The following is a 27,784-nucleotide window of genomic DNA, read 5'->3' as shown; positions in this document are numbered from 1 at the left end:
TCTTAGATGGTGCAATAATTCAGATTATATTTTTGGGTTAGCCTTTTAGATGTGCTGAAGTGCAGACGCTGGTTCCTCAAAATCTACTGATGAGAAAAGAACAGCAAAAAATCTCCCTCAGCAATCTTGTAATTTACTTGTTACCACAGTAAAGAGCTCTTCTTAAAACTATCCCAGCGTATCCTATGTACAAACCAACAAATAAGAGAGTTATGCATCCTCCATGCATCCAAGTCCCACAGATTCAGGCTGTGATCTATAAAATAGTTGTAATTATTATAACTTAGGCTATAATTCGGGCTGAATGAGATTTACTGGGGCTGAGTGACAAATGTATTGGCTTACAGTGTGCTTAAAGATGCTTCAGGCTCCAGGTACTTGCCCTGCTAACACACTAAGGATAATTTAGCTGCGTGGGATGGAACATATACTCAGGAAAGCTATCCCTGCTTTTACTTTGGATACAGAAGGCTGCAATATGTGCAGTTCAGCACCTGCTTGCTCCATAGCATTGCTGGGGCAGATAGTGGGAAGGAGGAACAGCCTAAAGTTGTCCTGTTCAATTGGGGAAATCAGACCCACAGGATGCAACCTTCCCACCCTGCAATGTGCTCTGTATGCACCAGCAAGCAGTTTATTTTTCCTTCAAAAGAAATAACCCTTTTAGGGCAGCAGCATTATTTTTTTAGCATTTAAACATCTAAATGCATCTGAAGATCCAGACCAGGGAGAACTGACAGCTTCTATTCCCTATTGACATATATGGCATAAAGGATAAAAAGGAAAAAATTGCACATGACTACATTTGAGTTGGTAGTGGCAGTACAATAAAGATATACCCATTAAGGCATGGAAAATGAGGATTTGAATCAGAAGGGCTTGTACTTGCACAGGATGCATTGATCCAGCATTTGAAGTGCCTCCATTACTACACTAATGTCTGGCTTCAAACAGAACTTCAATCCTCCAACTTAAAAGCAGTTGGGAACTAGAGAGTTTGTCTCCTATGTCATGTTTAATGATGATCAACACCAGCAGATACACACATGCAGCAGAGCTGTTATAGCTGAGAAAAGGTATGGTAATAAACCAAGCTGGACCAGACCCTGCACCTGCAGGCTGGCAGAACTCTGCAGAACTCCAAATCCCACTGCTGTGCCAACACCAACCACTGCTACATCCTGTCAGTCCAGCATGGCCTGGGCCTAAGTGGGATGGGAGAATAAAGCATAAATCAATAACAATTCTCAGAAAATATATCTGCCTGGTAGATGGGTGCCTGCCTGGTTCAGTGAGTGCATGCTACACCTTCTACAATCTTTGAGTCCAAAGAAACATTATGAAATAGATAGGAACCACAGTACTTAAAAGAGAATAGCAAGTATGTTATTAACAAAATCGCACACTTTAGAAAACCATGTTAGTTTGGCATCAAGCAAACCATCAGCAGTGCTCATGGTCCTTTATTTCTTCAGGTATCTATGTGCATACTCTCAGTGCAAAGGTATTGCAGTGGGTTAGTACTAATACTCAGTGCTGTGTTGTAACATGAACTTTGGTAAAGTCTGTAAAATACTCTGGAAATAAAATTACTCGTTTATTTTCAATTATCTCACACAGCTTCTGCAAACTAGGTATATCTTCCATTATCCTCAAAAGCAACACTGCCTCGTACACGAAGCGACGGTTGCAAGAGGCAACTTGCAGGTCACAAATGTTAGAGATACAGGCAGGGGGACAACACTCAGAACACTTCAACACTTTCACCGGCCTCCTTTTAGAGTTAGTCCACTTCTTTCAGCAACTTTTAAAAGGAAGTAGTGAAATCTTTTCCAGCAGAGGCGTGGCAGGAATTACGGGGCTCTGCACCCACGCCCGCTGCAGCGCGCACCGCGCCGCGCCGCTCGCCCCGAGGCAGCCGCGGCTGTCCCGTGCAGCGGGCAAAGCCGTTCCCGGCTGTCCCGTGCAGCGGGCAAAGCCGGCAGGCGACTCCTCCCGGGCCCTCAAACCTCGGCAAACCCCTCCTGCTCCCCCGAGCCGTTCTCCCGCGCCCCGTCCCCGCCGGTCCCGCGTACCTCTCCGCCCCGGCGCGGCCCGAGCGCGCAGCGGCAGAGCAGGGCGGCGGCGGCGGCGCCCAGCAGCAGCCCCAGCAGCGCGGCGGGAGCCAGCAGCGCGGGCAGGGCCTGCAGCGAGTCCGCCCAGAACTGCAGCCCCACGGCCCGCAGGCAGCCCTCCACCGCCGCCATCGTACGGGCCCAGCCCGCGGCGAGGAGAGGGCCGGGCATGAGGGGAGGTCCCGCTGCTCGGGGGCCCTCTCCCCTCCGCCCTCGCCGCGGTGGGAGGAGACCGATGGCGGGTGGATGCAGCGGCTGAGGCCCGGCCTGATTCGGGGCAACGCCTGGAGAAATCTCCGCGGCGCCGTCCGCACCCCCGGAGGGTCCGCCCGCTGCCATGGGGTGGCCGCTGGCCGGGCTGCTGCTGGCGCTGCTCCCCTCCGCGCCCGCTCAGCCCCTCGCAGCGGGCACCGGGCGGGGCCCGGCCCGGCAGCCCTGCGCTCGGACGGCGGCTGGGGTAAGCGCGGTGCCCGCGGTGCGCGGCTGTGAGCGGCCCCCGGCGCGGCGGGACGGTGCCGGGCTCCGGGCAGGCCGCGGGACGGTGCCGCAGCCCCCGCGGCCGGGCCGTGCTCGGGAGCGGGACCCGGCCCGGCAGCGGCCGCTTCCCCGGCACTGCGGCTGGGAGAACGGCCCGGGAAGCTGCCGGGCACCGGCGTGGTGAGACAGACGACAGGTTCTGGACAGGGTCCTCAGTACGCTGGAGAGGGTCCAGCAGAGGGCCACGGAAGCGATGAGGGGTGTGGGACATCTCCGTTACGAGAAGCGATTAGCGGAGCTGGGCCTGCTTATTCTATAGAAGAGAAAACTGAGAGGGGATCTCGTTAATACATAGAAATATTTCAAAGGTGGGCGTCAAGAGGATGGTGCCAGACTCTTTTCAGTGATAGCCGGGGACAAGACAAGGAGCAGTGCCCATAAAGTAAAACACAAGGAGTTTCACCTCAACATGAAGAACTTCTTTTCATTGACGGTGGCAGAGCATTGGGACAGCTGCCCAAAGAGGTCTTGGAGTCTCCCTCTCTGGACACATTGCAGACCCACCTGGAGGTGTCCCTGTCACCTGCCTTGGCAGGGGATTGGGCTGGATGATCTCCAGAGTTCCCTTCCAACCCTAATGATGCTGTGTCTGTGCTTTGCTGTGCTTCTGAGCGGAGCCCCTTGGTGTTTATCTAGTCACAGCACCTCGGCTCTGTAGTGTCAGTCTCCAGTGAGGAGTGCAGTAGCTTTTAGGATGGAGCTTTTATGTTCATTCTTTCTCCTTATCTAGGTTTGTGTCTGTCAAGCCATCTCAAAATGTGTTGACATTGTTATCTTTTGCCCTTACTGTACAGTGGGGATTAGAGTGAGTTACAAGTGTAGTTTGTTGGTAGGATTACAGAAAGACTAATAAACAGGAAATAGTATTGCAGGAAAACAAACAAACAAAACCCTCCCAAACCCAGGACCTTCCCCAAAACCAACAAACAGCACACCAAATTACTTTACCAGAAGAACGCAATGAAGAAAATTGCCCCTAACATGCTGTGCTGTAACCGTGGTGTTGACATAAGTCAGTATTTAACATTACTCACATGCAGTGCTTGGTAGCAAACAGAAACAGTGAATGTGGCTGATGTCATGAGGCTGAGTTAGATCCCTGTTGATTACCCACATCCCTACCTCTCTATTAGCTCCTGCAAGGAAGAATCTTTGATAAACAAGAACTTGCTTGTATGACTACTACATCTTGATCAAAACACTGGGCAACAAAACTCCTTAAAAACATTGGTTTCTTCCACTGATGTTTTGAGCAGTGATTTCTATCGCAGTGTCTAGGCACAGGCAGGAGGCTGTCACAGATTGCCTTGCAAGCTGCAATTTTAGCATGTGGCCCCTTTGAAAGGCTCTGTGGAGTTCTCTGGAGGAAAAATGAGTGTAATGTCATTGGGCTTGATATCTCATATTGACACATTCCTGCTGCCTCCTAGTGATCAGATTTTCCTGTGTCCTCAAATAGGCCTGTGAAAAGGGCAAAGAAAGATTATTTAATGAAAGTAAACTAATAGCCAGCCCAGCTCCACTATTGTGCAGGGACTCATCCTGATAATATGGAGTGTAAGTAAAATTTGAGCCCCAAGTGTGCATATCCACACTGGGCAGCAGAGCCTCATACTGCTTATCAAGCTGTGGGAGAACTCTAGAGCCAAGCTGTGTCTCTTATAGTTAATTTTGGAGACACTCGAGGCTTTGTAGGATAGGCTTCTGTGTAATTGTGTAATTGAAGTATAAATTCAGCATAAAAGTTCAATAATAGATATTTATGAAAAGTGCTTTTATAATAATTGCTCTCTTCCAGGTTTTTGAACATAATCTGTGGCTTCAGAAAGAGATGGGATGCCTAGGAATGGCAGGTATGCAACTGTTTCCTCTCTCTTTTCAGCATTGTAGGGTCCCAGGACTCACAGGGCATGTGTGTGAAGGTGACTGGGGGCCTGGAACTGCACCCTGGTGGCCTGCTGACACCAGTGAGACTGTCAGTCTTGAGCTACAGGAGAGTGTTTGCACAGAAGTTAGGAACAAGGGTGCTTTAGGTTCCCTAAATGGCTCATCTAGAATGAAGCCCTTGTGAAGACGCTTCATTTCATACCCTGCTCTGAATCATTTTCAGGAGGAGCCCTTTTTCAGTATTAAACATAGTGCTATGGGGGAGCACCCTCTGATGTCCAGAGTTCCCAGGTTTGTGAAAAACCCAAACTACTTAAAGCTGATCAAGATGTTCAGAAGCTAGCTTAACCCTTGTGCATTTACCAGCAGTGTTGCAGTGCCTGTTCTTGAAGCTATTTTTATAGACCTCTGGAACTGCAATGGCTGGACCACTTTGTCCTGGACCAAAGACTGATTGTTAAAGACTGTTAGATGTTGTTGGTTAGAGACTGATAGATGTAGTGGGTTTAGAGGTACTGCTGGGATGCTGGTAAATCTTCACAGCAGATAACAAGTATTCTTGTCAGTGATCTCAGGTGTGGTCAGTGTCTCCAGTGGTAGTTGCCTAATCTAATTAAAACTTAGAGTAAGTCACTTTGAGCTTGGTGTAGCTGCATCTGAGGGCTGACTGCCACAGGCTCTTTATGTAAATTTGAGAAAAACACTGTTTCTCTGAGTCTCTTCTTTAATTTCTATGTATGTATTATAAATAGTGTTCTACTTCACCTGAGCATGGTAGAGATGAGTATATCCTGTAAGGTTAGGATGTCCTCATATAGCACATTAACAGGGTAACACTGGGTTAAATAAACATCTCCATCACTATGGTTCCCCAAGAGATTATTTCATGACATGTGTTTGCCTTGAAATTACATGCTTTGAAGCAGTTATCAAGTGAGATACCTCTAATTTCTCTGCCCTGTGCCATGGCTAATTCACAAATGAGTTTATTAATTTAAATATGAAAGCAAGTAATTCAGATTTGCTGAGCTTGTTTTTTCCCAGTGTTTATTCAATGTCATCTTTACTGTGTGCATCCTGCTTTGTGATGGATTGCAAATTATTCATGTAGCATCCACCAAGAGAGGAAATGAGTATGGTTTTATACTTAAGAAAAACCTTCTAGCCCTAAAAAAAAGGAGGATTTTGATATGCAGTATCATTTTGTTAATAGTTAAAACAGTGTGGCCAGCAGGATGAAGGAACTGGTATCCCTTTGAACTGGACACTGGGGAGGCTGCACCTCAAATCTTGTCTTCAGCCAGCAAGAAAGACATTAAAATACTGGTGTGTGTCTAGAGGAAGGCAACAAAGTTGGTGAAGGCTCTGGAGAATGAGTCTTAAGGGGAGCAGCTGGGGAAGCTGGGCTTGATGAACCTGGAGAGGAGCCTCGGGGGGGACCCTCTCACTTTCTGTGCTACCTGAAAGGGGGTTGTAGTGAAGTGGGGATCGGCCTCTTCTCTCAGGTAACAGGTGACAGGATGACACAAAACGGCCTCAGGTTGTGCCAGAGGAGATTTAGTTTGGATATTAGGAGAAATGCCTTCATGGGAAGGGTTACCAGGCATTGGAAAAGGCTGCCCAAGGAAGTGGTTGGGTCGCTGTGCCATACCTGGAGGCATTTAAAAGATGTGTGCTTTGAGACATGGTCTACTGGTGAACTTCACAGTGCTAGGTTTGCAATTGGACTTAATCTCAAGAGTAATTTCCAAACTCAATTATTGTGATTCTGTGAAATTCTGGCATTTTGTTAGTAGGTAAATATATATGTTAAGTGAGTGCTACATGCACTGAATTATATGCTTGATTTTATAACTGAAAACTGTCCCATTCTAGTAAATATAAATTTTTCATATATTTAAGACTTAAGATTTTAGTGATTTGCCTAATCAGAGTATTACACTCTTTAGGTTTTACTGAAGAAGTACTTGATGAAAGCTAAGAGATGCATAAAACCTTTGTCATTGAGACTGGCAGTGTGCTGAAGTGTGAAATGGTTTGTGATGGCACACTGATCTCAGTGTTTCTTTTGGAAGCTTTTTTGAGTTGTTTCTGCATAAGATGAGAAAAGACAACCCCAGAATATTCCTGTGACTGAGGAACACAGTGGATTTTTCAGAGCTATATTTTGAGTCTGCTCTGATTTATTCAAAACAGACCTGGAAAGTAGATTTGTTTTTTCTTGTTGATGCCCGTAGTTTCTTTGACATTGTAACAAGAAAAGCTAATGGCAACATTCAAAACTGAATACCATAAATTGCTACCTTTGCCTGTTCATTGTTGTGTGTAATTGAAAGGACTTCAAATTGGATCTTGTATCCTGGATGGTTTTCAAGACAGGGAGTAATTTAGAACAACAACAACAAAAATATAGCAAGTGAGTATATTTAACTCCTGTCTTACCCACTGAAATAAAGCAAAATTGTTCAAAGCTTTGCTGATAAATTTGTGGTGGGTAAGCAAGTGAGACTCTGGAATCTGAATTGAAATATTTAGCCCTTGAGAACCATAAATTAGAATTAATGTCTTAGTTAAATTGTTGGGCTTTTTTTCTCATTTTTAATTCTGAACTTGAAATTTCACAAACTTGTCAGTGTCTTTGCTTTCCTCCTGTAATTTGGCATTCTACTGCTTAGAATGGGCTGTAAAGGTATAGAAGCCTTAAGGACATACTGGAGTTTTTGATGTAAATATATTGTAGGATGATTTTGATTTTCTCTTATCCTATCTAATTGCTGTAGCCAGGAGTAACCTTCAGCTTAACTTCTGTCGTGATGTTGTGTGTGCAGTTCTAAAGGTGGGTGGTCGATGCCACTGACAAGTTCAGGACTCAGCCCCCTGAGTCCAGTGGTCAAGGCTTCTGCTGTGCCAGGTCCATGTCCTTACACAGAACTAATTTCAGAGTAAAGGACAGTGTGCTGTCCACAATCAGGGGAAAAAACCTTTTCTTACAACACCCATCCTTCTACCCCCAGCCTGTATGAACACAGATCCACTTTCATCACATTCTCTACACTGCAGGTGCCTTTTGTACAAGGTTGGATCCTCAGTATTTGCACTCCCTGAGCATCAAGTGAGTGCAGTGAGGGCTGGCAGTGGGTGCTCTCCTTCCTAAGTGTAGTGCCTGTGCCTTGAGTGGCAGCTGGAAGCCCCGAAGAGCCATATTGCCCAGAAGGCAATAGTGTACAGAGCTGGAGTGGCAAGTAGCAACCTAGGGAGAACAGCAAAGAAAATTGAACATTAAGTAGCAGAGGATGCTCTGATCAACTGTGCATTTGTTATTTCATATGGTGGTGGAATGCTCACGTGGGGAACTGAGTGAATCCTGTGGGAATGTGAGAGGTAAAATGTTACACCAGCATTCCAGCTGTTGCAGCTATATTAATATGTTTTTTGTGTTTTCATTTTGAAATTCAATTCAAGGTCTACCTAAGACAGGGTTCTGATCTATCCACTTATATTGGATTTATGTAGAATTAAATAATGGGAAAACGTTTTATTAATGTGCTAATTAAAAGTAAGATAAAATATTTAACAGCTTGATGATGCCTTGTAAAACAGGGGAATTTTTAATTAAAAAAAAAAAAAACAAAAAATTGTTCTTAAAGATTGTGATATTGTCTCACAGCTCAAAAGAAAGTGAAATTTCTGTCTTTCTTTGATGAACTGTTTGATTTGGCATCTTTGGAGATGTTTACAGGAAAGCCCCAGTTGAAGCCCCATGCTCTGGTAGTTTGCTTGCTGGGAAATGTTTTTGCCTGAGGCCCTGTAGTCAGGGAGTGCCTGGTGGCAGCCTGGCCAGCCCAGCTGAGAGGGGCTGCTTGGGGCAAAGCTGAAACTGTTCCCCCGCGTTGCAGAGATTTTCTTCCAAAAAGGGGTGGGAATAGTTGCCATTTAGAAACCAATGAAAATTATGACCTTGCAGCCTGATAATGGCTTTTCCGAAAACAGCCAGAAAATTATGAAGATTGAAGCTGTAGGAAGAAAAGAGTGGAAGGAACAAAGAGACCTCAGAGTCACTGTCAGCACTGGGATGCATCTCTGAAAGGGCAGTGTTGATGGCACCGTGGAAACAAATTGCACCTCTGAGCAGCTTCCAAAAGAAAGCCCAGTGCTTTTCAGTGAAAGGGTTCAGCAGTCAAATGTTAGTATTTTCCCAAGTCTGATTAATCTATTTGTTAAAAAAAAAACAACAAACGTTTCAGAACAGAAATCTAGAATGTATGTGAAGAAGACAGAATGTATTATGCCTGTACCACCATCCTTTCTCACATATTTAGAGTCTAGCTTTTCAAGCATCCAGCAGACATCTACAATCCTACATCTACAATAGGAACTTACCTGAAAAGAGACAGAAGGTGAATTGATAAATACAATTATGTTGGCTGATGTTGAATATGCAGCAAGTTATGTGGCAAAGCAGTTAAATTCTTGTAGATTAGCTGTTGCAGTGACAGTTAAATATCTGTGGATCAGAAAAAACTTATTTAATTGGCAGTCAATACTTGAAACAAGAATGCCACAGAAAAGTGCAGCTTTACTGACAGTGGATCTAGAGTATTGTAGAACAGACTATAATGTTAAAAATTAATAGGCAGGATGAGAAAAATTCTAGAGAAAAGCAGTGGCACAAGTTGCTGTATGGACATGCATCATACTGGGTGAATCTGTTTAAGCAAAACCTTCCACTGGGAATATACAAGTGGATTTGCAGAAACATCCCTGTCATCATCATCAATGTTGAGCTGCTTAACATAAAAAGTTCAACTACTTCAGCTACTGATGATGGAGCAGCTAAATAACATGCTGGAGACTTCTGCTGGGGATGGGGAACATTATCTTGGGATTGTAAGTGGTGGCAAAGCACGACTTGAAAACAGACTCATCTGTGTAATTAGTAATACAGAGATTCATTCCCAGTCAGGGAACATGATCAGTTAATTAAATTGCTTACTGTGGATTTGATACTCTTTAGAGGGAGAGTGTCAGGCTTTGCTGTCACATGTAGAGTGCAGCTGGGTGTGCTCATGGAAATGTTATACTACACAGGACACAAGGTCAAAAGATACCCTATGAAGCAATAGCACGCTTCTTATTGGCTGACGACCCTTATCCCAAATTCAGAAGTAAATGAACTGCAAAACAAGAAGCACCTTAAAGGTAGTAGCTGCTCAACAGAATTAATACATTTTTGTCACTTTGACTTACAAAGCCCTACAAAGAAGCTCATTCAGGGTTTCTGTTTATGGTAAAGGAAAGTTCCTGTAGTCAAGAAAACAAAAGGAGAATTGCTGCCCTCCTTCATAGGAATGGGGTGACAGTTGCATTAATATATGAGAGACACAGCATATATAAAATTAATCTTTTTCGGTGTGTGAATATATTTTTATGAAACTGCAAAGAGGCTTGATTCAGTAGTCAGAAACAGGTTTAAAACCACTGGAGGTGAGATACAATGTATTTGGATCTGCTGGGGAGTGTCATGGCTAGGTGAGCTCAAATTCATATCAAGCAGATTTGTACTGCACTGAAAATTCAGCACCGGTTTCATTCTGAGTGATTTGCAGCATTGCTTAGTCTTGAAATTGAAATAAGCCATGCATGACTGTCTTGAAAAAATTCCAACCCCAAAGATATGTGGACATTTGTTATAATTCTACATGTTCCTGTTCTCACCAAGTTTGCCATGTTGTTTTTAAAGTCCCCAAATTAGTCCAAATCTGTCACATTGTTTAACAGTGGTTTAAATACTTAAGTAAAACTTAGAGAAGTGAATTAAAACTGGTCATAAAATATAGACACCAACTTTCCCTGGCCAATATATTCACAATTTTGTTGAGTATACTCCCTTCCAAACAAACATTGGGAAGACAGGAAAACTTCCCAAGTGCTTGTCCACCTGGGTTTTGTAAGCAACAGGATTGCATCTCATTCATTCTGTTAACAGAATTATTTTTAGTGATTCGTGTGCATTGATGCTTTAAGGCTCCTTTTAAGGGTCCAGTTCTGAATGCTCTGTCCATGCTTTTCTATTTGCAACTAATTGTATTTCCCTATATTGTTCTTCTTATAGAGCAGTGGCTTTTCAGAAAAACTGCTGCTACTCATATTGGTGAGATTTTAGTGTCTTCAGCTTTTCATATTTTATTAATATGTAATAGGCTTTTTCATAGAAAAGTAATTTCAAAAAATTACTTGCCTTTTTAATGGGAGTTTTTGTTCATTTTAATGTATATTGCTGAAAATTAATTTAAAAATAAGTAATAAATGAGAATAATATTAAGCAAAAAATGAAAAAAATAACTTATTTGAACATAGGCAACCAGCTATCTTTTTAAATTTTCATAACATATTTCTCTTAATTCAGCAGCTTTACCTTTTGGCAATTTAACATATTAAATTATTTACTTTTAGTATAAGCTTATTTTATTAATGTCATATGTGCTTTACTCTCTTAGATCAAAGTGATATGATTTCAAAACTATGCCTGTTACTTTGTGTAATATCACTGACTAATCTTTCATAAAAATTTAAGAGTATAAGCTAGCATTTATATTGCTTATTACTAAATTTATGAGCATTTGATTTGATGGCACTTCAACTGAAATGTAACTGAGACCCATCTTCAGCTGAGAAGTATTTCAGTTCTGAATGTGTATTGGCAAGGTCAATGCTTAATTGGAAGACTGCATTTTTAAAGCAGAACACCTTTAGCACTGATGCCCCTCACACTGTGGATTATTTGAATTCTTTATGCTTTGCTGAAAGTTTGTGTTGAAAACATTAACAGTTGATTTATGGCTTAAACCTTTTAATTCATGCATTAAATACTTTACATTTAAAGGGCAGGAAGTTTTCTGTTGGGTATATGGGAGGAAAGAGTTTTCTTCTGACTCCTGCTGGGTTTTGCAGGACAAATCCCATCTCTGTTTCCTGGCTGGCCTCAGTCTCTGTTGCTTGTCGTGATTTTGAGTGCCTTGGGAGAGGCGCACGGAGCACTGGTGCCTGAGCCCTCTCCCTGGCTGGCCTCTGCACCAAGTGGCTGCCATGCAGGACCCAGCCTGAGCTCTGATGCTGGATGTTGCCTTGGTTTTCAGCAGTGCCCTTGCCTGAGGCCATTCAGGCCAGCAGAGCCCCTGCCCAGGTGCTGAGCTCGGCAGCCCCGGACAGCCCCTGGAGCCATTCGCTGTTCGCCCTGATCCCCTCCTGGACCAAGAAGGTGCTGTTCAAACGGGAGTCTGACCTCAGCCGCCTCCCGGTCAGTAGCAGATGCTTTGCCAGTTTCAGTGTTTGTCAGGGTTGTAGCAACTCTGTAAAACTGAATGTTGGGAATTTACTATCCAGTTAGTACATTTCTAGTTCTGTCTCAGATGATTGTGTTCATTTGACCTGACTTCAGCAGCATCAGATAGTTTTGGGATTTCCAAAGAATTCCTGTGACAGGTACAGCTGTGTGATTGCTGTGTAAATTCTGATGGAAACTTAGTAGTGAAAAGAAGCTGTATAGTCTGATGAACTTTGTGCATAGTGTGTTTTTTTTGTGAATCATGATAGTCAAAAGATGAATATATCAATAAGATTCTAATCTAATACTTGTGGGAATAAGTAGTTTTTACACATTTAGACTAGGAAAAAGATTAAACTGTTGGGATAACAAAACTCCTAAATTGGAAGCCAATTGGTACCTCTATATTTTTTTTTATTATTTATTTATTTACATAATTTAACTTGTTGCTGAAGTTTGTGAATTGTGTTTTCATACACTATGTAGATTTTTCCCCTTCTTCCTTAGCCTGAAGATGTGTCCAATATGTCAGTGTCTTCTGAATTTGGAATAACCCTTCAGAAATGTGGCATGGTAAGTTTTCTTACATTTCTCTTGTTGGTAGGAAGTTTGTGTCCAAATGATCTTTCAAAAGTGGGAACCTGATTGTGCCCATGCTGAGTTTTTGGCCATATGTGCATTTTGATGTTACAATGGTCCCACTCTCTGAGAGGCATTGTTTTTGCAATGTTGATTCAAAACAGAAGTCAGTGAAATCTCAGGCTTCAGGGCATTTTGGATTGTGGTAAAATGAAGTAAAAACCTGACTGTCAATTTCTAAAACTGCAAATGAGCAAACCCCAATAACTCCAGAGTAATCAGCCAAGAGACTGGGTAGAGATAGACAAATTTTACAAGATGAGATAAACCTTCTGAGATATTCCCCTAGCCCAGCCATTGGTGCCCTACCTGGGTCAAGTGTGGACTTTGAAGGATGAAGCCCTGACCCCTCTGTGGCCCATTGTGTGTTTGGGCATCCTAACACACAGTCATAACAAAGCTATTGTGTCATGTCTGAGTATTCAGTGGCACTCACCTGCAGCACAGTACTTCATGGAAAAAGGTTTCATTTGACTTGTGTAAATGCTTGTAAGGAGCAAAGATAAGGAAATTTTTTTTAACTTTCCATTTCATTTTTTTTCCCCTTTTTTATTTTCTCTTTCTTTGCACTTGATGAAGCAGGTATGAATTTTTATAATTACAGTCAGTTCATCTTAGCTGTCTCCTGGAGAGAGAGAGAGAACACATCCAACTTTAGGACCAATCTGAATTCAGCCCCTGAAATGGTGCCTGAGGGTAGAGGATTCAGTAACCAGTACAGAGGAGGTGACATTATAACCTTCACCAGATCAGCTGTGTAGAGAAGACTGAATATGCATCACATCTCATGGTGCTAATTACCTCTGATGTTGTTATTGAAATGGCAGCATATCATGATTAATGAGGCTGAGAAGTAAGCATTTCAGACATAGAAGTAGTAACAAAGAATCTTCTGCTTTTCTGTCTGTGCATCTCCAGTTTTTATGGCAAAGCCTCTCAGGAACAGGCCTTGAAACAGTCCCATCTCTTTTTTTCTGCTGTTTACAACAGCCTCACACAGGCTCATTAAAAGCTGCAAAATAACTGCTGTAGGAGATTAAAGGTAATGTGTTATAGATGCTGTCTTTATCAGAAAATACTTTTGTGGTGCTATTAGTTGTAAATTACTGAAAACTGTACAATTATATGTGATTGTCTTCCACCTGCAAATGCAGTTCACATTTAATTTTCCTTGGCTTACATTGTCTTCTGCTTCAGTCCTATTTTGAGTGAACAAATGCTTTCATGCTAAGAGACAGACTGGCCATATGGTGCTCTTCAGCTGTTTAAAATAGAGAAAAGTGCATTTTGCACATTTTCCTCCTCCTGCAATGAATCGCTCCTCAGAGCATGGAGGTGTCTCATGTTTGCTTCTTGGAATCAGAATCTTTCCAACATCTTGATGTAGAAATAGCCTTATTGAAACTGAAGTGTTTAAGTTTTACCAGTGCTTCCAGCACCCATTGTCTTCCTTCTTTCCAGAAATGTGTTTCTTCAAGAGCTTCATTCCATGGTATGATGTGAACTTTTCTGTAACAGTACTACACAGTGACAATAATCTTTAACAGAGCTGAAATAAATCTTTAAATTTAATTGATTGTCTTCTAACACTTTTACCTGGCTTGTTTCTTAATCTCCTAAGTCTTCGTGCATTGGAAGGCCTAATCTTTTTTCTCCTTTCTTTCCTGTTTCTAGTTGTTCTAACTTACTCCTAACAAGGATCCTCCATTCCTTTCAATTTCTGTGTCAGTTCCTTCCTCCTCTCTTTTCTCTTGTCGTGTCCATGCTCTTGCTGTGGTCTTTCATACCACTCTCCCAGGTACCTGAAGTGAACTGCCAAACCATACCTGTTGCTTGATTCTCATCTGCTGATTTCAGGGGAAAAAATCCAAATTTTTTCAACCCCTTTGCAATTGAGCTGAGGTCTGATTACCAGTCAAAAATAAGGAATGAAAAACATGGATTTAATATTAATGAGAAATGGGGTTTTGAGACTTTTTTCTTGTTTCATTTTGATTTTGCTTTTTAAAGCAGGTATCTAGACTTTGTGATTGCACATGAAATGTTGAAAGGCATCTTGGCTGCATCATGCCAGTTCAGAAACCAGGAGAGAGAAAATCTGACCAAAGCATATTTTTAATACTTGTTGATGTTAACTCTCAGAAGCTGGGGTGTAACTCATGATATACAAGCATATGATATCGGCAATGGTTTCCTCAGGAAGATAACTAATAATATATAATAATAATTTTTACACATACATTAATATATACATTTTTATACATTGCTTACAGCTTCTAGTACAATAAATAGTTGGGAATTTCATCCCTTAATTCCTAAAACTGTCATCTGGTTCTATGCTGAATTAGTAAGAAATGCAGAGATCAGTGCACAGTGAGACCATACCTGCATGTATTGAACCCTATGGATACCATGGACTCTGGATACCATGAAGTCTTTCACAATTCTTATTTTTAGAACTAATTTTTCATGAGGACTGCTTTATTATTTTATATTTGCGGGTGTCCGTATACAGTGTAGATGTTTCCTTCAAAGGAAGATCTAAAAAGAGAAAAGTTCGGCCTGAATCATAATTCTGTCAGTTAAAGGACTATTAATTTAGTGTCATTATTTAAACCTCATAAATCATCATGAATATACTATAGATCACCATAGTATTATAGATCCTATAAAGATTTAGACAATTCTAATTTAATATGAGTTACAGAGGAAGGCAGTTTGGGAGGTGAGAGGTCAATAAGCAACTCTGAATAATTTCATTTAGAGGGTATAATTTGCTCAATGAGACTTAAGGGCTTAGTGGAATAAATAAATCACATGAGTGCATGTTGCTAGAGATTGGTAATTAGTGTATGACCATCACTGCTAACTGGAAGCAGAGCCATGGACTCCCAAGTTCACTGGGGCTCCATCTGTCCTCATGTGAGAAGGGCAAGTCAAGACAGCCAGTGTCCTTCAGAGAATGGGGTTGCTGTGAAAGAAAGGAAAATAGAACCCAAAACTGCATGGAGAGAATTACTTTGCAGTGAAGAAGCTTGCAAAAAAACATCCTTGTGGTACAAAGGTAAAAATTTAAGAATTTTCCAAACTCTAGTTATAAAGTTGTGATCCAGTTTTGTGTTGTATGCAGTATCATGGGGATATTCAGAATTTGATTATGCTTCTGGTCCTGTATGAGCTGAGTTTCCACCTTCTGGCTTTCTGCCGCTGTCTCAAGCAACAGCTTGACATACCAAAGATTAAAATCTCACTGGGAATGTGAGATCAAACTGAGTGTAGTTTCATTTGCAGATCACTCAGAATACCTTCAAAAAATAAGTCTGCACAAATAATGAAGTTTTATTTGTAATCAAGGCTATGAATTTTACTGTTAAGATGTCCATACAGCTATCTTGCACCATTAATACTAATATTTCTAATTTCAGGTGGATGTTGAACATGACCCTCAAACTGCATACATTACACTTGTGATTAATAACACCAACACATTGCTCTCAACAAACATCACAGATCTTATCATCATGGACAACATCACTGGTCTACATGTTCAAAAAAACAGTGGGAATAAGACCACAAATGGCATACAGATTTACAGGAAAAGTTTCTTGCAAGGTAACAAAATCTGCAGTAAAATACCCCTCATAAAATATGTCAGAGTGCATCTGTTAAAATCACAGTATTTCTTTATGTATTTATTTATTTAATGAATTAATTACAGTGGTGTAAATTGTTTGATTATGAGTTAATACAGGTGAAAAAGTCTGGGAAAGGTTTTAGGCTGCAGTTTCCAATTCTGTCAGCTCACTGTTAGCTATTTTGACTCCCACCTTTGAACTGCTTCCAGTCTTCCAGGCACAGAACTGAGCCTCCTTTACTTTTTAAAAGTTGCCATCAAAAATGAAAGAGAGTCTTTCACAATTGTATGTGTTAATTTTGGGTATTTTTAAAAATTTCTGCAAAAGGCATTTTAATCATATTTTTGAGGCATTTTTAGACAAGTGTAGCAGCTCAACTTGCTCAGGTATTGAGGTGCATTGGAATTGTAAAAGGCCATACAAACTGGGAAGATGATTCACCAGAAATAAGGCAGCTCTTCTCAGTATGGGTTCTCTCCAAACTGAACAAATTATGAAGTCAAAGCAAGTAATAGAGAAATAAACCTCTTCCAGTTGTGAAGTCAGATTGTTCCTTTTCTAATTGGTAGCAGTTCAATCAGTGCACATGCATTAAATTTTCTCTTTCTTGATCTCTTCATCTCCATTTTCCTAATCACAAGCATGTTGAAAATTAGCAGCTTTCTTTAGGGAGTCACAGCATTTCTCCAGTTGCTTCAGAAGTGTTCACTGATTTCTCTTTATGATGGAAGTATCTCTGGTTATGATAGTTTTATGGTGAAAGATTTCCACGTAGAAAAGGAAAATAAATAGACCTGAGGCTGCTGTCTGGTTGCAATTGGATAGCCAGACTCCATTCCTGTTAACAGCAGTTTGAGCAGAGGTTGTAGGACTGGTCTTTTTGGAAATGGGAAGAAATTGATGGCTTTCTACAGAGATTTCCTGGAAACTATATATTATCCCTGAAAAAGAATAGAAAAATGGCTTTCATATCTGATAAGCCAAATTGGAGCTGCTAAATAATTTATTTATAATTACTGAATCTGGAGTTGAAACTAGATTTTCCAGACAAATCAGTGTGAAAAATACTGAAGTGGAAAAAACCCCAGCAGACTAGATTTCTGCATAGTTTGAAGTTTCGTCATGACTATATTAATGCTGAAGTCAGCCCATACCTTGCGTGTGTACCTTGTCATGCTCAATTTTGGCCATAATAATTTTTCCATACTTCAGTGCATTGTGAATGAAAATTCAGCTGAATTCTGTCATATTTCTCTTTGGTTTCAATAAGGAGAGAATCAACAAGTTAGTAGTTAAAATTTAGGCAGTCCATTTTGTAATAAAAATATTTTAAAATAACCTCATGTGACTTTTGGTATCAAAAATTAATGGTTTTGGGTAGGTCAGGGCATCATTTAATGCAGTTTCCAGATCCTGGGCTGAATTTGCTTGAATTCTTAAGAGGCAGCAGATATGAAGGATGTTGGTGAGCTCAGGTGGCCGTGAACTGTCTACTTTGGATGTGTGGCATCTGCTGTGACATAAAGGAGAAGCTCCAGTGCTGTTCCAAGCCTTCCCTAGGGATCTTTGAGAAATCTTCATGGAAGAAAGCAAATCTCTCCATATCCCTGTTTTAATAGGTGGAGAACACTTTGCAATCAACTACTCTGCACTTCTTGATTCAGAAGAAATGTGGCACGGCAGGGTCCTGACACTGCCTGCGAAGCTAACTTTCAGTTCATCACAGGTATTTTATTCACAATTTTATTCTGCTCCTCACAAGTTTTGTAAAAAAACTAGTCTCCAAGGTGGTTCTAGACTCCCTAAACAATGAAGCCATCATGTAATGAAATGAAACTCTTGGGCTCTCTGATTGTTTACTACGAATTTATAAATGCATTAATTATTCTTCATAGCTTAAGAAGTCCTAGATCTCCTTAAGTAAAGTATTTTTGTGTGTTGTCTTGTAGCCTTTCTTTATACTTTTCATATTTCTCTGCAGATTATTAATTTGCCCTGGAAATAAATGTCCCACAGACTTACATGTATATTGCTGAAGTCTCAGAGAGATTGAAAGTTTTGCCATATTTTTATAATAACTGAAAAAAAAAGTTGCAGCCATGGAAAAATCTCATTGGTCATAAGACACCTTTTAAAGAGTTTTCTGTGTCTGAAAGATTTTTCAGAGAAGCTGACAAATCTCCATCCTTGCTGACTTTGGAGAATTCTGTTGCATCAGGTTCTGAAACAACTGGTTCTAATGCTGGAATTAGCCTGGCTTTGAGTAGGAGACAGGACAAGTGGTTTCTGCCAAAGTAAAAATTTTCAGTTCTTAAATATGACTTGATGGTTTTTCTGTAGTTTTCATAATTACATGTAATTATAAACTGCAGTTATATTTTCATTTCAATTGCCTTTCTCCTTGGTTTTGGAGGAAAAGGTGTTCTGCGTGAATGGGAGTGGTGCTAGAGCGGTAGAGAGGAAAACTTTAAAAAACAGGGCATGGCATGGTAAAAGTAGAGATTTATGGAGACTGTGGCTCCTGTTCTGTACATTCTCAGCCAGCCCAGATGTTATAGGCAAAGAAAAATGTAATACTTTGTGCATTGGGATATGGGGGAGTGAATTCCACAGAGCAGCTGCTTCATGTCTTTTAGTGTTACCCCTAAGTACACTGCGTTTTCCTATCAGATTTATTTCAGCTTTAAGCTTAATGAGAAGTATAGCTAACCTTCTAAGGAGAAGCTTTTCTAGAGACTCTAGGCTGTTTGCCAGTGGATTCTGCTGCTTTTTTTTTTAATACAGGTAATTTTTTTGTATCTCTCTCAGAATAAAACACATCTTGTATCATTGACAGCATCACTTACCATAACAGAAGAAGAAAAGACCAAGGTAAATTCTATGATTTGATATTAGATTGACTCTCCTGCTGATACTTCTGCACAATCTAAAGTAAATCCTAGGAGCTAAGGATGTACATGTGTACTTGTGTCTCATCACTCAGCTATTGGCTAGTAATTACACACAGGTTCTGCCTTCTCAGATTTTGAGAAGAAAACAGGACTAAACATAAGGGGTCTTTTTTATTGTCTTAAACCAGCAATATTTAGTACAGAAAATCTAAAAATCCCATTATGCCATTATGCTTCTTGCCATGTTCTTTCATTTGAAGAATTGTCCAGGCATCGGAAACTGTGATGGGGATTATGCTCACCTGCTGCTGTGCCTAACCACCATGAGAAAACGGGTTTTTTTACAAAAGATTAAAAGTGTCCTCCACTTGTTGAGGAAAGGTTTCTGTATGATGCTGATACTCAAGCCTGACAAATAAAACTGTGGAAAGAGTGGCATAGTTTATGCTTACTTTCATTTTTTAACTAGTCATTCTTCCAATATGACTTTCTGTTCTTGGCTTTTGAAGTATTTCTGAAACATAGGTTTTAACAGGCCAAATAAACCTTCAAAATTACATTGATTGCAGCACTATTATTCTTTGAGATAGTTTTTTTATTAAAAAACTCTCTACTTCATCCATCAGTTTTATTGCTAGAGTAATCCCTTCCCCGAACTTGTTTCTCTCCCCCAGCCTCTCATTAATTTGACAGGCTGCTGTTGCAAGGGGTTGTTTTTAAAGAAGCTGTGGCTTGGTTGGCAAGAGTATTGGGATTATTTGTGTTCAGGCAGAAGCAAACAGTTTGTTTCACCACAGAACATTTTGCTGTAGCTGTGCATGTGGATAGGGCTTGCCTGAATAGGTCCTGAAGACTAGAGCACTCATTCCTTCCATGGACCTGTCCCATGAGTTTCTCTCTGCCTTTAGAATAAGCAATCTTTTGGGAGATTGGGCACAGGGGCCTCTTGTTCCAGTATTCTCTTCTGCTGGGATCTCTGCCTTCTCAGCTTTTATTATTGTAATAGATAACGTGTCCAGACCTGGCTTTCTTGTAACTGAAGATCAAGTGCCCATTCTGTTAAAATGAAAGCCATGATTAAACATGGTAGGAACTAAAACTATACATAAGCTAGAGAACTCATAGTCCCTGGGTAAAGATCTAGTAATATTTAAAAGGATTGGACATTTGTATAGCTAAGAATTACAAATGGACTTGCCATAAATCTATTTTTTGGAAACTCTTAGAGGTGTAAACCATGAGGCAGCTGACTGGGTTAGAAAAATAACCTCATGAATTTGTAAAATTCATGTAAAATTTGCTATGAATTGATTTGCAGCAGTTGCTAATGTCTAAAGCCAAGGCTGTAAGCTACATTGATCTCAACTGACCATGAAAATTTCTGCAAACTGTTATTATAATAAAGCCTTTTTACTGTGCTTGTTATTTTTTCCAATTTGAACTTGATATTGGACCTCAAAAAGTTCTTGTGAACTTTTCTGTAGGTCGGTAAAATTAGCTCAGCTGCATTTGAACTTAGTAAATCAACAGGCTTTGTAACTAAAACGTGTGGTAAAAGTGTGTGGAAAATACCATAAATTTTTAAAAAATAAAGCTTAGGAATTATTTAAAACATGATGTTTCACATGCATAATATTTGACTTTGGGCTGTGGCCAAGCATGAGGTGTTTTGGAATGAAACCAGTTTGTGCAAGAAAATTAGGATTAGCTGGAGAAGGTGTGATATATTTTATTTCATTCATATTGTCAGCTGTCATAAATGCTCTCCATCTCAGATTTATTTATTAAAAGTAATTATTTAAGCCTGTTCATGGATATGTTAAAGCCAAGGCACATATGTGACTAAGTGGGCAGTATTTGGGAATGACAAGTGAAGAATTAATTACATGGTCATGACAGTGTCATGCTACATTGGTCCCATCAGCTTTCACATGATTTGTTTGAACACTTAGATACTATGCTGTTCTTTAAAGTTTTACAAACCCTTTCTCTTCTGTGCCACTGGAAGAAAGTGCTTGCTTGCCTGGAACAAGGTAATTTTGTGGGTTATGAAAAAAATATGAGTATTGCTCATCTGAGTGTCCGTGCCACAGTGCTTCAGGGCCTGTCAGTACTTTGTGCCTCTGCCCTTGGCTGGGGGACTTTGATGCTGAATGGGACACTGGTGAAAAGGGAAGCTCTCCCATCTAAGCCTGTGGCATGGGAGAGATGATGGTAATTCCTTTACACTGATTTTCATGAGGCTTGCTTCTCTCAGCACCATGCAAAGCAGTGGGATCATATCAGTTCTTGGGCCTGTAATGCCTCTTCCCACTGCTGGGATGGCTTTAGAGGCTGGCTTCAGGAATGGCTTTTCAGGCCTGCTGATGTGTCTGTGGTTTGAAGGTCATTCTGCAGGGCCAACACTGGGCTTGACTTGAGCCAGGGCTCTGGCACCTCCCCTGCACCATCTGCTGTGGTGCTTTCAGATGGCATTAAAGCACCTGCTGTGTTCTGCTTGGACTGACAGCCCCCCAATGACATGGACTGTCCTTCCAGAGCCCATTTTCTTCAAATATGAAAGCACAGACCAAACTGCCTTCCCTCATGCAAACTGACTGTCCCACCATGGGTCTCACCTCTTAGGAAGCACAGTCATTCCAGAGCCAGTGCTTTTTCTTCACCAAAAGAAAAGCAGCTTCTTTCCAGCTTCACAAATCCATAGCCTCACCAGATCCTTGCTTTCTCCAGAAGCCTCAAGAGATCCTTAAATTTCACAGAGTGCATGGAAATTAGACAAATGCAAGTGGGTTCAGACAAAATGATGGAGTTTCAAAGCAGCTTTTTTTTCCTAAGTATTATCTGTGGCATCTCCTGTTCCCTGAAAGTGGAGGGATCTCAGTCAGAGTCCTGATGTGACAGAGGTGTCAAATTACAATAAATTATTTTCAAATTGTGGGCCATGTTTGAATATCATTTCCTATGCAGAATTACCATTGACTCTGTGGAATGCTGTCAGGTTTCTGTTCCAAGAAAAAAACAAACCCAGCTTACAAGCAGCATGTTAATTATTTACAGTTCCTAGCCCCAGCAGAATGATCAGTGGTGAAACATTATACCAATAGCTGTGCTATGTTTTTCATTGGAAGATCTCATAGAACTAAACAAACACTGAATTAACTTTTGCTATGTAGAGCATGAAGTAAAAATTAATTTTTAATGCAATTCAGTTTAAAGATTAAGTTAAGAGCTAAAGTGAAAGGTCTAAAAAGTTGTTTGTGGCTTATGGTTATGCCAGCTTTTTCTGACTCAGGCTAATGCAGAAGCTGCAAGGTTGCACACTGATTGGGTGGGTGTCAGTTGCATGTTTATTCTGAACTCATATTGGTACTTTCTCCCTATGGTTTTTCTCAGTTTCATTGAATCAATAAATGGCCATTAATTAAAGTAGCCAACATCTGACTGACTTTCCAGAGCCTGTGAGCAACATCAAATGCCAGAAATTTCAATGAGACTTCTTAGGAAAGTGGCAGCTTTGGAAAATAAGCTATTAAGTACAGGGCACCCAAAAGTCAAAGCAAAAAAATTTAGTCTGTGGGGTTCTCTTGCTTGAAATTCACAGGAATTTGGACAAGGTGAACATAGCAAACTGTGCTGACTTGGAAACCTATTGAAAATACACACTTCTTTGAAAATATTCATCAAAATGTAGTAAGAGCATAGAGCTGAGAATTCCTGAAGTTGTGTGAAGCCATTTAAAAATCATTTACAGTTTGCTTACAGTTACAGTGTTTGAATTACAGTTATGATCTGACCTTTTTACATATTAAAGATAGCATTTTAATAAATGATCTTTTAATTTCAGATTTTATACAGCCATGCCATCAGTGCTTCAGCATTCTTCATTGCTTTTTTCATTTCCCTTGTGTTGACATGTGCTGTCTTTTTCATCATTTACCGAACCCAAATATTAAAATGGAGTTTCTGTTGTAAAAACCAGGTGAGTTGTACTGTCTGTCAGGGTAGGTTATTTAATTTTTTTCACTGATCATATGTGATGATTTAACTTGCTAAGATTGTCTGAAGAGTTTTTGAAGATGAATAAGAAGCCACCAAGTGATGAATTTGGCTCACAGATAATGTAATCTCTACATCCTCTAAACTTCAGTGCAGTCAGGTTTAGAGGTGAGTGTAAGAATGATACCCAGATGAAAAAAAAACTGCTGTCAGTACCTGGATATTGGCTCTAGATCAGAGGGGGATTACCCTATGCCTTTTCATGTCTTTCCATATTTCTCTCTTCCTCCCCTCCATCCCTCAGAATAAGAAGCAGGATGTCTATGGGTTATAAGAAGTTGCCAAGGGAGTAGACAACTTAATTTGAACACAACAACTTTGGTGCAATTTTTTTCTGATTATCAGGAATAGGGATTTGAGTTTTGGTCTTAGTTTCTTCAATGTGCAATAATATATATCTTCAGTGATTAAGCAAAGCAGATAGGATTAAGAATGAAGTATTTTCATTGCTCTGTTCCATTTTTAAGTATTTCAGTATATATTGCACCAGAGAAAGAAAATACAGAATCCGATAGATATTAATCAAGTTGGTGCAATTCCAGCCATTCTTACTGTTATTTTTGTGTTTATGTAAAGTATAACAACTTCATTGGGAGGGAGCTAGAGACCTTAGTGAGACTATTGCAGTGATTGGAGCAGTCCTAAGAGAGGTGTGCTGAGAGCTTTGAACCCCTCATTTGCCAAAAGGGTGGTGATCTCTCATCCCTCTGGACTGACCAGAGTAGCTCACAAATCACTTACAGCCTTTCTGCTGTTGAAAATCACACCATCAGTAACTTTTATTTATTTTAGGTTTGAAAAATAAATCTCTTTAAATTAAAAGGATACAAAAGAAATAGTGATAATGAATTAGTAAAAAAGGTCCATCTTGGTCTAGCAGCAGATATTTATAGTGGGGTTTTTACACAATAGTGTTAGCCCTCAATCTGAAGTCTCTGTGAACTAAATCACTTCCATCATGGATAGGATTCATTTTTCCATCTTGTTCACCTAATAATACTGTAATGTTGCCATATGTAATTTGTATAGTGTGGCAATTTTTTTAATTACCTAGAAAGTTTGAAGTGGAAGACAACTTCCTAGATGACTTTCACAAGTGTTCTGTGTTCTTCATTTCTTAATCTGTATTCCAGATCAGATGTATACTAACAAAGATCAGTCTGAGACAAAAGTAGTATATTTGATTTCAGATACATATCTGATTGCACCTCTTTCTACTCTTTGCAGCTTTACAGTTTGATGATAAATAGAAACCTTCTCACCCAGAGGTAAACTGCAATAAAATTAGATCAGACACTCATTATACATTCTTTTATAATCTAAAGTTTGCTACTTTTTCTCCCTTTTTTTCTCTTTTGTAGGAGACACAGCCTGATCTAAGCCAAAATCACAAACTGGAGCCTTCTCAATTTAATTCAGGTGATCTCTTTAGTGAAGATATAATTATGAATGACCAAATCATTGATATTCTGTCCTTTGAAGAACCTGGGAACATGCATCAGGCTTTAGAAGAGTAAGAATTCACTGCCATTACATCACATTTATTATTTTATCATCAGCCAAACCTTTGAATATGTTTTGAGTATCTCCTCTTTATTGTTTTTTTTTATGGTGTTTGTTTACACATATTACTGAGCTACCTTAGGTTTTTGAACTATTTTAGACAATGATCTATGTGAAGGGAGAGCCATTATGTTTCATATTGATCCACTTGTAGAAGTCACACCATCTAGGCCTTAGACATGCAAGTTTTCCAATGCAAATGAACACCCTGCTTTGTCTCTCTGTGGTTCACTATGTGAAAGGAAACTTCTTGGTGTGCAAGAAAATACTGAAACCCAGTACTCTACTATTGCTTAACACATTCTGCTTTCAAAAGGGTGGCTTTTGTCCTAGAAAAGAGAGCCCCTGCTGAGTGCCAGCATTACTGTTCAGCAGTGTATTTTGAAAACAGCTGGATCAGAGTCTAAGGTGTGACAGTTTGTAGTGCTGCCAGAAAGATACCATGTACCTGTGATTGCTGGGACCACTTGCTAGAGCAAAGAAACACTCCTGCTACTGTTGAAAGGCTTTTTGACAGAAACATGCCACTGCTAAAGGTCATCTGTTCTTCAGCTGAGTTTTATAAAAAGGTCTTATGAGAGGATGAGCAAATGTTGTTTATGCAGTCTTATCATTACCTCCTGGTAAGGGAGGCTAAAGGCAGTAATATACAACTATAAAGTCCGTAGAAGCCAAAAAGTTACAGAACCATGGATGGAATTTTCTTTCTTGAAGGGTAACTAACAGCATTATTATTTTCTGCCTTTCCCTGTTAATTGGGAACTTATCTCTATAAATTGCACATAGGTGCTTGCTTTTATAACTGTATAGCAACTCAGGCTTTGAGAAGGCTTATCCTGAAAATAATTTTGTGACTGTTAAGAAGAACAGGATCAAAGATTTTTTTAAGCTCACTTCAGCATTAATTTATTTCAGGGATAGTTAGTATCTAGCTAGGTTGAAAAAATTGGCTGGACTATTTTCAGATACATTATGGATTAAAAAGGTAAATATTCTTGCAGACCTTTCTAAAGGTTTATTTTTATAATATTATTTATTTCTAAACCTATAAAACAGGTTTATTTCTAAACCTATAAAACAGGATTTGTCATCTTGTTTGAATATGTGTCTGGGGCTGAAGCTTTTTAATGTTTTTATAAAGTTAGTGCATATGTCTCTTGCTTCCTTTTCTTTCCTCAGTTTCTATTTTGTTTACCTCTAAAGAGGTAGAGCATTGCAGTGAATAAAGTAGATGCCCATTAGTCAACACTCACTAACCTGCTTTACCTTCTAAGCTATATTTTCCTTTTCCAGGGTGAGGATAGTAGATAGACCACAAAGGTGTCCACAGTCAGAGTGATTCCTGCTAATGAAAGATGATGGAAAGGGTGTTAGGTATTTTCAGCCAACCAACATCATCTTGCTTGTATGCTAGCTTGGTAATCCCTTCTGTGTGTTCTGGTGCAGGTATGTTTCATTTTTGTCTATGTGACACACATACAAGCTTGCCAGCATAATTGATAGCATCCTTTTCATTGTGCTCTCATGGTTGGAATTATTCTAGTCTTTCAGATACAAATGAGAAAAATACTCTGAAAAGTAAGAGCCACATGTTGTTTTATTCTTTGCAACATAAAGGTGTTCTGTCTTCTAAGAAGTGACAGTGCCAAATTGTTTAGGAGATACATCAGGAACATGTGTTCAGTATTTATGAACAGGGACAGCTTTGGAGTGTAGACAGTTTGCAGTGTCAGGAGGATTGGCTAGAGAACAAAACATACTTTTAATGTTTCATAAGGAAGCTTCTTGGTTACTCATTTTGTGAATTTTGTCTTAATAAGTCATATCCTTGATGTACATTATGCAGCAAAATAGCTTGGCTTTTATTCTCAGTAGGTTCCTTGCTGTGTGTGTTACTGAATATTGGTTTCTGGGCAGTGAGTACTAATGAGGGGAAGCTATATGACTTGGATATTTGACTGGCATACTAGAAGATCATGCTCAAAAATTTTGTGAGTCTCTTTTTCTGTATGACTTCAGGAGAATGTGAAGAAAGCTGAGCAATTTGGGTTTGTGTCCAGTGTGATGGAGCTTGACCATTCTCATAGTCTCAAAAGATACAAATGTGTTAAAGAGAACTTAATTTCTTTAAATGGCTTTTCACTACTACACCTTTTCTTTTAAATCTTCATTTTGTAAGCTGTGCTTCCTTGAGCTTGTCAAAGCTTTAGCTGAATATGTACCTGTTTGCTGGTACACACTACATACTGCCAATTGTTTTAGTAAATTAGTAAGTAATATGTGTATATTGTAGCTGATTTTTTCCTGTGGTAGAGGACACTGAGCCCAATGTACTAGAGAATAGGATCAAACTGTCTCCAAAAAGCCTTGATAGAAAAATAAAACCAATTTACCATGATCTTAGAAGTTCACTTTTTCTTTTAAAATCTAATTTTCTTGCTGAACACACCAGTTTGATTTGCTATGGAACAAATGTTCTATTTTTTTAAACCTTGAATTTAAATAGAAAGTAAGAATTAAGAATATTAAGGGATTGGAAGTGACCTTAGAGATCCTCTAGTCCCAGCCCCCCACCATAAGCAAGGACAACTCCCACCAGACCAGGTTGCTCAAGGGCTTATCCAGCCTGGCTTGGAACACTGCCAGGGATGGGGAATAAATTATCATAGCACCTAGACTTGACTATTCCTACACTGAAAATGGTGAGAAATAGTTGCATGGTTAGTACAAAAAAAATATGAGGAGCTAAATTTCTGGTTTTCATAACTTGGAAAGAATATAATTAAAAGTTTTAGAATTTTTGAAGGGAGAGCATATTCAGTATTCTCTTTTTGTGAAATGTGTACAATGCAGGAATAGAACTAAATAGTGATCATGTTGATATAAGATGCAGTGAATGCTCACGGTATGAACTCCAAACCCTGCATTTGTGGTTCTGTGTTATGAATGCTGCTAGAAACTTCACAAGTGTGTAAACCATACTTTTTTTTTTATCAGAAATCAACTGCTTAATATATTATTGGAGCCTGTAAGACTAGGGAGCTGAAGAAAACAAGTAATTTAAAATTGATGAATGCATATCTTTCTTCATCTTAAAAATGCCACTTTTCTTTGATGTTGGCTAACTATGAAGTGTTT

The 27,784-nt window shown here is 39.8% G+C and overlaps 2 protein-coding genes across 2 annotated transcripts in view; one reads left to right on the top strand and one right to left on the bottom strand.

The window, feature by feature from the left end:
• Nucleotides 1-1,647, bottom strand: part of EVC (EvC ciliary complex subunit 1) — a 49,003-nt gene extending 47,356 nt beyond the window's left edge. The window contains exon 1 of the mRNA XM_059470164.1: nucleotides 1,594-1,647. Within this exon, the coding sequence (XP_059326147.1) occupies nucleotides 1,594-1,647 (54 nt within the window). The remainder of the gene's footprint in view (nucleotides 1-1,593) is intronic.
• Nucleotides 1,648-2,451: 804 nt separating this feature from the next.
• The window catches only part of EVC2 (EvC ciliary complex subunit 2), a 60,721-nt gene continuing 35,388 nt past the window's right edge, over nucleotides 2,452-27,784 (top strand). Inside the window, exons 1-9 of the mRNA XM_059471268.1 lie at nucleotides 2,452-2,571; nucleotides 4,450-4,504; nucleotides 11,678-11,835; nucleotides 12,370-12,435; nucleotides 15,927-16,113; nucleotides 17,756-17,862; nucleotides 18,945-19,007; nucleotides 22,872-23,006; nucleotides 24,445-24,596. Coding sequence (XP_059327251.1) covers nucleotides 2,452-2,571; nucleotides 4,450-4,504; nucleotides 11,678-11,835; nucleotides 12,370-12,435; nucleotides 15,927-16,113; nucleotides 17,756-17,862; nucleotides 18,945-19,007; nucleotides 22,872-23,006; nucleotides 24,445-24,596 — 1,043 coding nt within the window. The remainder of the gene's footprint in view (nucleotides 2,572-4,449; nucleotides 4,505-11,677; nucleotides 11,836-12,369; nucleotides 12,436-15,926; nucleotides 16,114-17,755; nucleotides 17,863-18,944; nucleotides 19,008-22,871; nucleotides 23,007-24,444; nucleotides 24,597-27,784) is intronic.

This window comes from Ammospiza nelsoni, chromosome 4, assembly GCF_027579445.1.
Source record: "Ammospiza nelsoni isolate bAmmNel1 chromosome 4, bAmmNel1.pri, whole genome shotgun sequence".
Lineage (NCBI taxonomy): Eukaryota > Metazoa > Chordata > Aves > Passeriformes > Passerellidae > Ammospiza > Ammospiza nelsoni.
Note: the sequence above shows the minus strand (reverse complement) of the source record. Positions and strands in the feature narration are given on the sequence as shown.